The sequence below is a fragment of the Chiloscyllium plagiosum genome, unplaced genomic scaffold, assembly GCF_037043375.1.
Source record: "Chiloscyllium plagiosum isolate Xiang-an unplaced genomic scaffold, Cpla_swu_hap1 HiC_scaffold_8, whole genome shotgun sequence".
Taxonomy (NCBI): domain Eukaryota; kingdom Metazoa; phylum Chordata; class Chondrichthyes; order Orectolobiformes; family Hemiscylliidae; genus Chiloscyllium; species Chiloscyllium plagiosum.
In genome coordinates this window covers 102,937,017-102,952,255 of record NW_028270146.1, presented here as the reverse complement: position 1 = coordinate 102,952,255, position 15,239 = coordinate 102,937,017, and the positions used below count along the sequence as shown (strand labels likewise).

The 15,239-nt window shown below is 44.5% G+C and overlaps 1 protein-coding gene across 1 annotated transcript; it reads left to right on the top strand.

Annotated features, from left to right (window-relative positions):
- The first annotated feature begins 12,262 nt into the window (after positions 1–12,262).
- On the top strand, positions 12,263–14,674 carry LOC122553884 (uncharacterized). Its single transcript, XM_087990179.1, has one exon. It carries the CDS (start codon positions 12,295–12,297, stop codon positions 13,693–13,695), a length of 1,401 nt encoding a protein of 466 aa, XP_087846305.1. The 5' UTR covers positions 12,263–12,294; the 3' UTR covers positions 13,696–14,674.
- Positions 14,675–15,239: the final 565 nt, after the last annotated feature.

Below are 15,239 nucleotides of genomic sequence, written 5' to 3'. Positions count from 1 at the left end.
CGCTGTGAGGCAGCAGTGCGAACTACTGAGCCACCATGCCATCCCTTCTCTGACCAGGCCTCTCAATATCTTCTAAGTTTCAATGAGATTCTCGCTAATCCTTCTGAACTTTTTGAGTACAGTCCCAGAATACTCAATTAGTTAGGTCACTTTGGAATATCACATTCAATTCTGGTTTAGCTGCTGTAGGAAAGATGTTGTTAAACTTGTAAAGGTGCAAAAAGATTTACAAAGATGTTGCTGGGTTGGAGGGTTTGAGCAATTGGGAGGGACTGAATAGGTTGGGGCTATTTTCCCCACAATGTCAGAGGTTGAGGGGGTGACCTTATAGAGGTTTATAAAATCATGAGGGGCATGGATAGGATAAATTGCCAAGGTCTTTTTCCCAGGATCCAAAACTAGAAGGCTTGGATTTAAGGTGAGAGGGGAGAGATATTAAAGGGATCTAAGGGACAGCTTTTTCACACAGAGGGTGAATGTATGGAAGAGATATGAGTCTATGACTCTGTATATGACAAGGAGAAAGTGAGGTCTGCAGATGCTGGAGATCAAAGTTGAAACTTTATTGCTGGAACAGCACAGCAGGTCAGGCAGCATCCAGGGAACAGGAGATTCGACGTTTCGGGCACAGGCCCTTCTTCAGGCCCTTCTTCATTCCTGAAGAAGGGCCTGTGCCCGAAACGTCGAATCTCCTGTTCCCTGGATGCTGCCTGACCTGCTGTGCTGTTCCAGCAATAAAGTTTCAACCCTGTATATGACAAGCCCTTCATCACTGAGATCATTCTTGTAAACCTATTCTTGTACCAACATATCCTTCCTCAGATACTGAGTCCAAAACGGTTCACAATCTTCAAAATCCAACCTGACCAGAGCCTTAAAAAAGAGATATACAACAATGGCTTTATATCTCACCATCTTGAAATGAATGCTAAGATTGCATTTGCATTCCTAACTGCCAACTGAATTTACATGGTAACATAAACAAAAACTTGAACTAGGAGTCCTAAGTGCCTTTGTGCTCCAGATTTCTGAAGCCTTTCACTGTTTAGAAAAATAGGAGTAGATAAAGAATGTAGTTTGAAAAAGCACAGCAGGTCAAGCAACAGAGTAGAGTGGAGGGGGGGGTTGACTTTTCAGGTCGGAACCTTTTATCAGGACTGGGGGAGAGGTTGAAAAATAATTAGAGGGAATATGGGGGTTGGGTCTGTGGGAAAAATGAGTGGGATGGCAAGAGGTGAATGCAGATAGGAGGTGGCTGTGATTGGTCAGTGAGAAGGGTGGATCAAACAGGTGGAAAAGAAGATGGATAGGTTGAGTCAGGCTAAGGGGGAGGGTTGGAGCTGGGATTTGGAAAATGTGAATTCTATGTTAAAGGCCCTATGGATATAAGCTCCCGAAGCAGAAGATGAGGTGTTCTTCCTCAAGTTTGCGTATGGCCTTGTTTTAATGATGGAGGAGGGCCAGGATGGACATGTCATCAGGGGTGTGGGAGAAGGAGTTGAAATAGATGGCAACTGGGAGGTGGGGTTGATTGAAGCAGACAGACCATAAAGGTTCCCTGAACCAGTTCCTCGGTTTGCACTCAGTCTCTTTAATGTAGAAGAGACACATCGGGATGCAATAAATCAGATTAGAAGAAATGCATGCAAATCTCTTGGAAAGATTCTTTGGCCCTTGGACGGAGGTGAGGGGAATGGTGCGGGGCACATTTTGTACCTCTGCAGCCGCAGGGAAAGGTTCCAGCTGTGAAGGATGTTTTGGAGAAGAGTATGAACCTAACGAGGAAGTTGTGGAGGGACCAGTCCCTGCAAAAGGCGGAATGGGGGGGGGGAATATTATGTTGGTAGTGGGGTAAGACCGGAGGTGGCGGAAGATGATGTGTTGTACTTGAGGATTAATGGGGTGGAATGTGAGGACCAGGGGGAATACTATCCTCATTATGGTTGAGTGGGTTTTGTTTGAGAGCAGAGAAGATACAGTTGAGGGCATTATTGGTCATGGGAGAGGAGAAATTGCAGTCCTTGAAGTAGGAGGACATCTGGATATTCTGGAGTGGAACTGCTCGTCCTGGGAGGAGGAATTGGGTCCTATGGTGGAGGAATTGGGAGTATGGGATTGCATTTTTGCAAGTGGGGGTGGGAGGCAGTGTAATCAAAGTAGCTATGGGAGTCATAGAACAATACAGCGCAGTACAGGCCCTTTGGCCCTCGATGTCAGTGGGTTTGTAGTAGATGTCAATGCTGAGTTGGTTGGCAGAGATGGAGACAGAGAGGTCTAGGAAGAGGAGGCGGGTGTCAGAGATGGTCCACGTTAATTTGATGTCAGGGTGGAAGCTGTGGGTGAAGTGGATGGACTGTTCGAGTTCCTCGTGGGAGCATGGAGCAGCACCAATACAGTGATGTAACAGAGGAAAAGAGGATGGTGCCAGTATAGCCGAGGAAGAGGGACTGTTCCAGGTACCCTACCAAGAGGTAGGCATAGTTCGGACCCATGTGGGTATCCATGGGCATCCATCTGGTTTGTAGGAAGTGGGAGGATTGAAAGGAAAATATTGTTAAGGGTGAGTACCAGTTCTGCCAAGCAAATGAGCACGTCAGTGGCGAGGCACTAGTTGGGTTTGCAGGAGAGGAAAAAATTGAAGACCTTAAGGCCCTCCTCATGGGGATACAGAGACTGAATATCCATGGTGAAGATGAGGCGTTGGGGGGTCCAGGGAACTGAAAGTCATGGAGAAGGTAAATGGCATGGGTAGTGTCCTGAATGTAGGTGGGGAGTTCCTGGACCAAAGGGGATAGGACTGAGTCAAGATGAGAGGAGATGAGTTCAGTAGGGCAGGAGCAGGCAGAGACAATCGGTTGACTGGGGCAGTCAGGTTTATGTATTTTAGGGCAAAGATAGGAATAGGCTGCGTGGGGTTGGGGGACTATGACATGGGAGATCTGAGGCAATGAAATTGTGGATGGTCTTGGAGATGATGGTTTGGTGATGACAGGTTGACTCATGGTCGAGGGGGCAGTAGGAGGAGGTGTCAGTGAGTTGGGAGTGTGGTTTCAGTGAGGTTGAGTTTGGTGCACCAAACTACCACTGTGCCTCCCTTGTCACCTGGTTTGACGATGAGGTTAGGGTTAGAAGTTGAAGGGGTGATGTTGAAGTGGGTGAGGGGATGGAGAGATTGAGGCTGTTCATGTCATGACAGCAGTTAGAGATGAAACGGTCAAGGGAGGGTAAGAGGCCAGCACAGGGTGCCCAGGAGGATGGAGTTTGTTGGAGGCAGAGGAAGGTGTCTTTAGAGGGTGGGTGGAGTTCACGTTCAAAGAAGTAAGCATAGAGGTGGAGGAAAAAGTGTTCGACATCTAGATGTGTGCAAAACTTGTTGATATATAGGTATACTGGAATGAAGGTGTGTCCTTTGCTGAGGACTGACCATTCACCCACTGAGGGGGAGGTCTGGGGGAATGGTAAATATCCGGCAGGGCTTAGGGCTAGGACTGAGTGTTGAACTGGTGTTGAGAGTTGGGGTGGAGATTGTCTCTGGGGTGAGTATATGTGTGGGATCATGCGATTAGCAGTGACGTCAGTGGTTGCGTGATTGGTGGCATCAGCATAAGTGGTGACTTTGGCGGAAGCGACATTGTCAGTGGCATTCACAGCACTGGTGTTGTCTATGGGGGCGACATGGTAGGAAGCAGAGGCACAGGTAGTGTGTTCAACATTTAGAAAGTTGTCATTGTCTCCATTCTTCCGACTAAGATGCTATATTTTATTTCACCTGTGCTATCTTTGTCCAGTTCCTTCACCTAAATTGTTAATGTATAACATGAATAGTTATGGCCCCAACACTGTGCCCTACAGATCACTGGTTGCCATCTACAGAAAGACCCATTTATTCTCAAACTCTGTCATCTGTAGTCAGCAAATCCTCTATCTATGCCAGTACTTTGCCCCTGACATAATCTGCTGTTATCATATTTAACAGCTCCTGTGTGGCACGCAGTTCAAGACAAAGAACAAAGCAAATTACAGCATGGGTACAGGCCCTTTGGCCCTCCATGCCTGCGATCCAGATCCTCTATCTAAACCTGTCGCCTACATTTTGAAGGATCCGTATTCCTCTATTCCCTGCCCATTCATGTATTTGTCCAAAAAGATTTCAAATGATGCTGTTGTGCCTTTCTCTAACACCTCCACTGCCAACGCGTTCCAGGCACAACTACACTCTGCACAAAGAACTTTCCACACATATCTCCCTTAAACTTTTCCCCTCTCACCTTGAACTTGTGACCCCTAGTAATGGAGAGCCTCACTCTGGGAAAATGCTTCTTGCTGTCCAACCTGTCTATGCCTCTCATGATTTTGTAGATCTCAATCAGATTCCCCTCAACCTCTCTCTCTAATGTAAGTAATCGTAATCTACTCAACCTCTCTTCATAGCTAATGCCCTCCATACCAGGCAACATCCTGACAAAAACAGCTACATAAAAACAAGGACTGCAGATGCTGGAAACCAGAGGCTAGATTAGAGTGGTGCTGGAAAAGCACAGCAGGTCAGGCAGTATGCGAGGAACAGGAAAATCGACATTTCGGGCAAAAGCCCTTCATCGGCTCTATTCCTGATGAAGGGCTTTTGCCCGAAATGTCAATTTTCCTGCTCCTCGGATGTTGCCTGACCTGCTGTACTTTTCCAGCACCACTCTAATCTAGACCCAATATCCTGGTGAACCTCCTCTGCACCCTCTCCAAAGAATCTACATCCTTTTGGTAATGTGGTGACTAGAACTGTACGCAGTATTCCAAATGTGGCCGAACCAAAGTCTCATACAACTGTAACATGATCTGCCAACTCTTGTATTCAATACATCCAATGAAGAAAAGCATGTCGTATGCGTTCTTGGCCACTCTATCAACCTGCTTTGTCACCTTCAGGGTACAATGGACCTGAACACTCAGATCTCTCTGTATATCAATTTTCCCAGGGCATTTCCCTTTATTGTATAGTTCGCTCTTGAACTGGATCTTCCAAAGTGCATCACCTCGCATTTGCCTGGATTGAACTCCATCTGCCATTTCTCCAATCTATCTATATTCTGCTGCATTCTCAGACAGCCCTCTTCACTATCTGCTATTCCACCAATCTTAGTGTAATCTGCAAACTTGCTAATCAAACTACCTATAACTTCCTCCAGGTCACATATATATATATATATATATATATAAATTACAAACAACAGTGGTCCCAGCATGGATCCCTGTGGAACACCACTGGTAACAGTTCTTGGTTTTGAGAAACTCCTTTCCATTGCTATGTCTCCTGTTGCCGAGCCAGTTTTCTAACCATCTAGTTAGTATACTCTGGACCCCATGCGACTTCACTTTCTCCATCAGCCTACCATGGGCAGCCTTATCAAATGCCTTACTGAAGTCTAAGTATATGACATCTGCAGCCCTTCCCTCGTCAATAAATTTGTCACTTCCTCAAAAAATTCTATTAAGTTAGTAAAACATGACCTTCCCTGCACAAAACCACATTGCCTATCACTGATAAGCCCATTTTCTTCCAACTGGGAATAGATCCTATCCCTCAATACCTTCTCCAGCAGCTTCCCTACCACTGACGTCAGGCTCACCAGTCTATAATTAGATGGATTATCCCTGCTACCCTTATGAACAAGGGGACAATTCTCCAGGACCTCATCCATGTTCAAGGATGCTGCAAAGATATCTATTAAGGCCCCAGCTATTTCCTCTCTTGCTTCCCTCAGAAATCTGGGATAGATCCCATCTGACTTGTCCACCTTCAGACCTTTTAGTATACCCAACACTTCATCCCTCCTTAGGCTGACTTGATCTAGAGTAATCAAACATCTATCCCCAACCTCAACATCTGTCATGTCCCTCTCCTCAGTGAATACCAATGCAGATCTTCTGGAGATTTAAATAGGCTTTCCTTTGTCTAACTTACTCGTTAACTCCTCAAAGAATTCTAACAAATTTGTCAGGCATGATCTCCCCTTGGCAAAGCCATGCTAACTCAGCCCTATTTCACCATGCAGTTTCAAATACTTCACGATCTCATTCTTAATAATGAATTCTAAAACCTTAGCAACAACTGAGGCCTATAATTTCCAGTCTTTTGCCTCCCTCCCTTCTTAAACAGGGGATTACATTAGCCATTTTCCAGTTTTCTGGAACCATTCATGACTCCAGTGATGCCTGAAAGATCACCAATCACCAATGCCTCTACAAATGATCTCCTTCAGAATCCTGGGCTGTAGTGCATCTATCCATATGTTTTATTCATCTTCAGAAGATTGTCCAACATCTTCTCCTCTGTAATAGCCACCAAAGTCACCTTTGACCTGACTGTCTTGAAGTTCTGATCGGCTTCTGGTGACCATGAAGACTAATGTCAAGTTGGCAGGTTGGAAGGATGTTGTGAAACTTGAAAGGGTTCAGAAAAGACTTACAAGGATGTTGCCAAGGTTGGAGGATTTGAGCTATAGGTAGAGGTTTAATAGTCTAGGGCTGCTTTCCCTGGAGCGTTGGAGGCTGAGGGGTGACCTTATAAAGGTTTGCAAAATCATGAGGGGCATGGATATGATAAATAGACAAAGTATTTTCCGTGGGGTGGGGGAGTCCAGAGCAAGAGGGCAGAAGTTTAGGGTGAGAGGGGAAAGATATAAAAGAGACCTAAGGGACAATGTTTTCATGTACCGGGGGTTGCAAATATGGAATGAGCTGCCAGAGGAAGTGGTGGAGGCTAGTACAATTGCAATATTTAAAAGGCATCAGGATGGGTATATGAATAGGAAGGGTTTGGAGGGATATGGGCCAGGTGCTAACAGGTGGGACTAGATTGGGTTGGGATATCTGGTCGGCATGGACTGGTCTGTTTCCGTGCTGTACATCTCTATGACTCTAAGTCACTGTTCAATTCCTTCACCATTTCTTTGTTTCCCATTACTACTTCTCCAGCCCCATTTTCCAGCTGTCCAATGTTTTGTCTTACCTCTTTACATTTGAAGATCTCTTTCAGTATTCTTTTGTGTTACTAGCTTGCTCATATTTCATCTTCTCCATGTTGCTTTTTTAGTTGTCCTCTGCTGGTGTTTAAACTCCTCCCTTTCCTCTGGCTTCCCACCGATCTTCACCACATTGTATGCCTTTTGTTTTTATTCTCTCCTTGACTTCCCTTGTTTTTCTAACAAACTTGTTCAAAGATAAAAATCACACAATACCAGGTTATAGTCCAACAGGTTTAATTGGAAGCACACTAGCGTTCAGAGCGACGCTCCTTCATCAGGTGATAATGGAGGGCTCAATCCGAACACAGAATTTATTGCAAGAATTTACAGTGTGATGTAACTGAAATTATACATTGAAAAATTGATTGCCTGTTAAGCCTTTCATCTGTGAGAATACAGTGATAGTTTCACTTCTTTCATGTGTAAATCACAAAACCTTTTTTTAAAGAAGTTGCATTCTCGGGTTAGCTGTTAACAATGGTGATAGCTAGACAATATGTTGAAGGTGTTGGCCCCCTGTGTTCTCCATCTATGCCATGATGTTTAGATTGATTCTAATCTAAAAAGTGAGATAACAGAGTTTTACATAAATTCATGCAGTTTTTGAGCAAAGTACAATGTAACCCTGCAAATACAAATTCACCCCACAAAATATAGGTGTGCATGTGAGTCTTTGTCTGTCTGGGTTGGGGGTTGTGAATGTGAGAAAGTGTATGTGTGTGTGTAGTGAATGCAGAGTGTCTTAAGTCTGTGAGGGGGTGCATGTGTGAGTTTGGGAGTGTGTGTGTCGGTAAGGGTGTGTGTGGGTGTCTGTGTGTCCATGTGTATGTGTGTATAGGAGTGCCTGTGTGTGTGTAGGAGTATCTGTGAGTGTGTATAGTGCAATAGTGGTCACCTGTAATGTGACAAAAAAGAATACAAGCATGGACTACTTTCTAAATGGTGAGAAAATTCGTAAAGCCAAAGTACAGAGGGATCTGAGAGTGCTAGTTGAGGATTCTCGAAAGGTAAACATGCAGGTTGAGTTCATGATTAAGAAAGCGAATGCAATGTTGTCAATTATCTCAAGAGGGTTGGAATATAAAAGCACGGTTGTGCTACTGAAACTTTATAAAGCTCTGGTTAGGCCCCATTTGGAGTACTGTATCCAGTTTTGGTCCCCACACCTCAGGAAGGACATACTGGCACTGGAGCGTGTCCAGCGGAGATTCACATGGATGATCCCTGGAATGGTAGGTCTAACATATGAGGAACGGCTGAGGATCCTGGGATTGTATTCATTAGAGTTTAGAAGATTAAGGGGAGATCTAATAGAAACTTACAAGATAATACATGGCTTGGAGAGGGTGGACACTAGGAAATTGTTTCCGTTAGGTGAGGAGACTAGGACCCGTGGACACAGCCTTAGAATTAGAGGGGGTAAATTCAGAACAGAAATGCGGAGACATTTCTTCAGCCAGAGAGTGGTTGGCCTGTGGAATTCATTGCCACAGAGTGCAGTGGAGGCTGGGACACTAAATGTCTTCAAGGCAGAAATTGATAAATTCTTGATGTCACAAGGAATTAAGGGCTACGGGGAGAGTGCGGGTATGTGGAGTTGAAATGCCCATCAGCCATGATTAGATTAGATTAGATTAGATTAGATTACAGTGTGGAAACAGGCCCTTCAGCCCAACGAGTCCACACCGACCCGCCGAAGCGAAACCCACCCATACCCCTACATTTACCCCTTACCTAACACTACGGGCAATTTAATATGGCCAATTCACCTGACCCTGCACATCTTTGGACTGTGGGAGGAAACCGGAGCACCCGGAGGAAACCCACGCAGACACGGGGAGAACGTGCAAACTCCACACAGTCAGTCGCCTGAGGCGGGAATTGAACCCGGGTCTCTGGCGCTGTGAGGCAGCAGTGCTAACCACTGTGCCACCGTGCCGCCCACGATTGAATGGTGGAGTGGACTTGATGGGCCGAATGGCCTTACTTCCGCTCCTATGTCTTATGGTCTTATAGACATGAACCCAAGGTCTCGGTTGAGACCCTCACTATGGGTACCGAACTTGGCTATCAGCCTCTGCCCGGCTGTTAACATTGTTAACAGCCGGGCAGAGGCTGATAGCCAACATTGTTAACAGCTAACCTGAGAATGCAACATTTTAAAGAAAAGGTTTTGTGATTTACACATGAAAGAAGTGAAACTATCACTGTATTCTCACAGATGAAAGGCTTAACAGGCAATCAATTTTTCAATGTATAATTTCAGTTACATTATAATAAAATTCTTGCAATAAATTCTGTGTTCGGATAGAGCCCTCCATTATCACCTGATGAAGGAGCGTCGCTCCGAAAGCTAGTGTGCTTCCAATTAAACCTGTTGGACTATAACCTGGTGTTGTGTGATTTTTAACTTTGTAACCCAGTCCAACACCGGCATCTCCAAATCTTGCACCAAGCCCAGGTCTTTTGGTCCAAGAGTAGGAACATTCCTACCTCGTCACAAGAGAGTCCCCGTGATTTCCTTTTTTGGGATGGATTGCATCGTTGTGCCTGTAAAATGTTTCTGGAGCACAGCTGGTGAGCTGCGCCTGAACGAAACTTTGCCAATGGGAGGAAGGGGGCGGAGCTGGAAGACCGAGCAGAGGCGGTCCTCCGACCAATTAGAGTGAGTGAGGGGCGGGGCCGGAGGATTGACGGGGAGTGCACGCTTCAGAAATGGTCAGGAGGGGAAGAAGCAGAATGTTTTACAAATTCGGTTTATTCTCATGACGTCGTGGAACACTAAATCTCCCATTAAATCAATGGGACATCATAAGAAATAATTGAGGTGCAGCTCATGATAATTTATGTATTTCAAATTAATTTACAGAAGTCGAATAAGAAACTTCCTTTAAGGCCCGCAGAACAATTGTGAATGGCGATCCTTTTACCGAATATTCCTTGTTGACATGATCTGGAGGTGCCAGTGCTGGACTGGGGTGGACAAAATTAAAAATCACACAACACTAAATGATAGTCCAACAGGTTTATTTGGAAGCACTAGCTTTCTAAGCGCTGCTTCTTCATGTGGTTGTAAAGTTACATTCTCAAGGTATCAAGGTCAGCTCAGCTCAGCTAATGCATTGAAGGTGTGAGGTTAAAGTCTGTGTCCCAGTGTTGGGTCGGATTGATTATGTTTCTAAAATGGGACTTACAGAATCTTACATGGATTTATGGAGTTTTTGAGCAAAATAAAATGTAATTCTGCAAGTACAAATTCACCCCACAAACTTGCAGGTGTGTGCGTGCAGGGGAGACTGAGTGTGTGTGTAGTGAGTGTAATGGGGTATAAGTCTGAAAAGGTGTGTGTGTGGGGGGGGGGGGTGATGTAAGTGTGAGCGTTTGAGAGAGCTCACACATGCACCACACACGCAACTCTTCACAGACTTATACCCCAATTCACATACACATACACACACAAACACCCCACATGCACACACCCTAAATGAGCTGATATGGCACCTATTGTTAAAGATATCTTGAGAATGTAACTTTTTAAAAAGTTCCGGGATTTATATATTAAAGAACCGAAACTAACGTAATCATTCTAAAAGATGAAACAATCTAAATTTCTTTAATATTACATCCCATGACACTGCAACCCTGTTGCTATAAATCCTGTATTTTATGAACTTGCTCCACAGACACCTGATGAAAAAGCAGCGCTTCGAAAGCTAGTGCTTCCAAATAAACCTGTTGGAATATAACCTGGCGTTATGTGATTTTTAAGCTTGTTGACATGAATACTGTATTCTCAACGCACGCACCAACCGGCTCAAACGCAAGCGCAGTTCGGTTTGTATGTGGAGCATGCGCAGTTTAATGTTGATGGGGCCTGTGAAAGACACTGAGCCGTTTTCACCGATGGCTGCGATCGGCGGCAAAGGGAGTGGAGCCGTTATGTGAGAGCGTGGCTGGGACAAAGGAACAGCGGTATCTCGTTAACGCCTTGTGTCGGTTGCAAGGCCCGAATAAGACTCTCCGGGCCCCGCGTTAGGAGATCCGGTCTTTGTCCAAGGCAGGGGCCCAGGTATACGACCGCAAGTTGTTTTTTGTTTGAGGGACCAGGGAGTTGCGGGCTTCAGGCCTGCCATTCTTCTCAGGCTAGAGCGCGTGCGCGGCCATCCCAGTGGGCGAATGCTGTGACATAACTGAGCAAGGGTCGGTGTGAGGAGGCAAGTAGGGGAGTAACATCAACTACAGGGAGGGTGATTGTGGGGTCTGATAGCATCAATAAGTCTACAGACCATAATGGAATGGATGAGTTAAGAAGCACGTCATTTGAGAATGGGGTGAAGTTGGTGATGATATCGAAGTGAACATTGGTGGTTTTACAGATGATTATGGCTGGAATCTCAAACAAAAACAATTTGCTGGAAAAAAAGCTCAGCGGGTCTGAAGCATCTGTGAAGAGAAATCAAAGTTGACTTTTTTTGATTTCTGTTCACATATGCTGCTGAGCTTTTCCAGCAACTTCTTCCTTCGTTTCTGATTTGCAGCATCCGGAGTTTTGTTTTGGTTGGGGTCTCAATTTGGGATGCCAAGGTTCTGAACAGTCTGTTTCAGCACCAGTCAGATGCCAGAGAGAGGAATTCAATCGGCTAAGGAATGGAGTTCGTAGGAGGGATTGAAGGTATTAACTTTCATCCTCCTAATATTTAATCAAAGGAAGTCTGTTCCTCCAGTAATGAATGTCAAACAAGTCAGGATGGTGCATCTTGGAGGATAACTTGGTGATAATGACAAGTATTTAGATGTACTAGCCTGAACCTTTGAGATGATGAAACTCCTATCAAATGTATGGATGTTTAGATATATGGAGTCCCCTTTCTTTGATCCCTGCCTCTCCAACTTCCTCCCCATATCTCTCTCTTTTCTCTGTCACTCTGCACCATAAATGTGCTACTGACTTGTGCAGGCCTGAGCAGACGTAGCAGCTAATTCCCAAATTGTTATTAGTTCAGCCTCTGTTCAATTTCTATGACAATCCACCAGCTTTGTTGGTCACTTTTCCAAAATGCCACCTCCCCACATATTGCCAGATTCACTCATATAATCTCATAACCTGAATTTATATCTTTGTGTCTTGTCTCTCATTCCATTTTTCTGTTTATGTCAATTAACAGGGTAGGCGAAATAGAGGCTTTGAAGTCAGGATACTGAAACCAAACATCACACTGATCTGATGGAGTCACCCAATCTATCATAACTAGACTATCAACAGATTTTAAACATGGAAGGAGAAAGCATTGCTCACAGTGAGGAGAACAGTTACACATGTTCAGGATGCAGAAAAGGTTTCAGCCAATCAACTAGTCTCAAGAAACACAAATGCAGTCACGCTGGGGAGAAACCATGGAAGTGTGGTTACTGTGAGAAAGGGTTCAGTCACTGCTCTGCACTCGAAATTCACCAACGTGTTCACACTGGAGAGAGGCCATTCATTTGCTCCCTTTGTGGGAGGCGATTTACTCAGTTATCCACCCTGTTGAAACACCAGAGAGTTCACAGTGAGGAGAGACCTTTTAAATGTCCAGACTGTGAGAAGTACTTTAAAAGTTCCAGTGATCTGATGTCCCATCGGCGTGTTCACACTGAGGAGAGACCTTTTAAATGTCTAGACTGTGGGAAGTGCTATAAAAGTTCCAGTGAGCTGATGTCCCATCGGCGTGTCCACACTGAGGAGAGACGGTTTAGGTGCTCTGACTGTGGGGCTGGTTTCAAGTGGTCATCTCAGCTTACTGTTCACCAGCGCATTCACACAGGGGAGAGGCCATTCACCTGCTCCGAATGTGGAATTGGATTCACTCAGTCATCCCATCTCAAGTCACATCAGCAGGTTCACACTGAGGAGAGACCTTTTAAATGTACAGACTGTGGGAAGTGCTTTAAAAGTTCCCATTATTTGCAGTCCCATAAACGTGTTCACACTGATGAGAGACCTTTTAAATGCTCAGAGTGTGGGAAGTGCTTTAAAGGTTCCAGGGAGTTGATTGTCCATCACCGTGTTCACACTGATGAGAGACCATTCAGGTGCTCTCACTGTGGGAATGGATTCAAGAGATCATCTCAACTCACTCTACACCAGCGTCTTCACACTGGGGAGAGATCATTCATCTGCTCTGAGTGTGGGCAGGTATTCTATCGGTTCTCCACCCTGTTGAAGCATCAGCGAGTTCATTCTGGGGAGAAGCCATTCACTTGTACTGAGTGTGGGAAGGGATTTTGTGAGGCTTGCCATCTCAAGGCACACCAGCGAATTCACACTGAGGAGAGACCCTTCAAATGTCCAGATTGTACGAGGAGTTATAAAAGCTCCAGGGAGCTGAAGTTACACCAACGTGTTCACACTGATGACAGACCATTCAGGTGCTCTCAGTGTGGGACTGGCTTCAAGTGGTCATCTCGTCTCACTGTACATCAGCGCACTCATACCGGAGAGAGACCGTTCACCTGCTCCGACTGTGGGAAGGGATTCACTCAGAAAATTCACCTGATGACACACCAGCGAGTTCACACTGGAGAAAGACCTTTTAAATGCACACACTGTGGGAAGTGCTATGTAAGATCCTGGGATCTGATACGCCATCAACATGTTCATTCCAATGAGATGCCTGTTAAATGTCCAGAATGACACAAGTGTTTTAAAAGTTCTGGGGCATTGATGCTACAGTGCAACGAGAGACTGCTCAGTGCCCTTACTATGGGACTGGGTTGTGATGATCATCCCAACTCACTGTTCACCAGCACATTCACACCGGAGAAAGGCCATTCATTTGCATTGAATGTGGGAAAGGATTCCCTCAGAAATCCCACCTCACTGGCACACTGCTGAGATAGTAGCAAGTTTACGAGTGATTTCAGGATATTTTTCTGTTAATTACATTCAGGATAAAGCATGTTAAAACATCCAGCTCAGCTTTATGTGAGAATACTAGGGGTAAAGAGAAATATTTGGATGTTACATTGAACTCATGTCTGCTGAAGCTGTTTAATGTCCCCGAAAATTCCTTCGAATAAAGATCAGAAACTAGATGTCCATGTAAATGGGCTATAAGTAAAAAATAGATGACTTCATTTTCCATACTGTCTGGGAGATGCTACTCAGCACGAATGCTGTGGAGGATGAATTTCTGCAGTTTGTACTGAAGCATTTCTGAAGTAGAACATTGAAGGATCAAAAAGGAAACAGATTGTTTTAGATTTAGTATTCTGTAAAGTGAAACTGTAATTGATAACTTTACTGTTGAGGGGCCTTTGTTGAATAGAGACCATGATGTGGATTTTTTAATCAAGTTTGAAAATGATATAGTTCATTCTGGAATTGAGATCTCCAACCTGAATAATGTAAACTATGAAGATTGGAATGGCAAGTTGGCTGTGATGGATTGGAAAAACACACAAAATGGTTTGAAGTTACACAGTAATGAGGATTTGAAGATGTATTGCATGGTTTACAACAATTAAGCATTTCCTGAAGACAGTAGGAAAAATAAATCAGCTATGGCTGACAAAAGAACTGTAAGATTATATTAGATAAAAGGTAGTAGTTTTGAAGGTCGCACGAAAAAATGATGAACCAGGGGATTGGGTGTAATTTTTAATCTAACAATGGATTAGAAGGTAATGGATTAGAAGGTAATGAAAGGGGAAAGAGAAGATATATGGAAGCACAGAAGGAGCATAAAGGTGAACTCTAAAAGTTGCTTAGTTACATGAATGCAAAAAATGCCAAAGCCTCCCAATTGGCTCCCCAATAGTTGCAGAGGTGTGCAGCATCTACAATGTACAATGCAGTAACTCACCAAGGCTCCTCCAACAGAACTTTCTCACTGCCTCTCACCCAGAAAGCCTAAACAATCAATAGATGGGAATACCACTTATTGCAACTTTGCTCTCAACCCATACTCCATCATAACTTGGGCCAAATTATCTTCCTTTCATCATCACTGGGTCAAGAGTATGGACCTAACACTACTGTCAATGACCCGATACCGCAAGGACTGCAAACATTCAAGAAGTCAGATTATCATCATCTTTTTGTGGGCAATTAGGGTTGGGCAATAAATGTTGGCAGTGCCAGCAACATCACATCCTGAGAATGAATCAAAAAATGAAAGGTGTGATACTTCACTGAGCATTTGTAAAGGATGTTGCAGGGGAAATGGATTAAACTGC

What these genes read in the sequence shown, in the direction of transcription:
- LOC122553884 (XM_087990179.1), top strand. Translation starts at nt 12,295, where the DNA reads ATGGAAGGAGAAAGCATTGCTCACAGTGAGGAGAACAGTTACACATGT.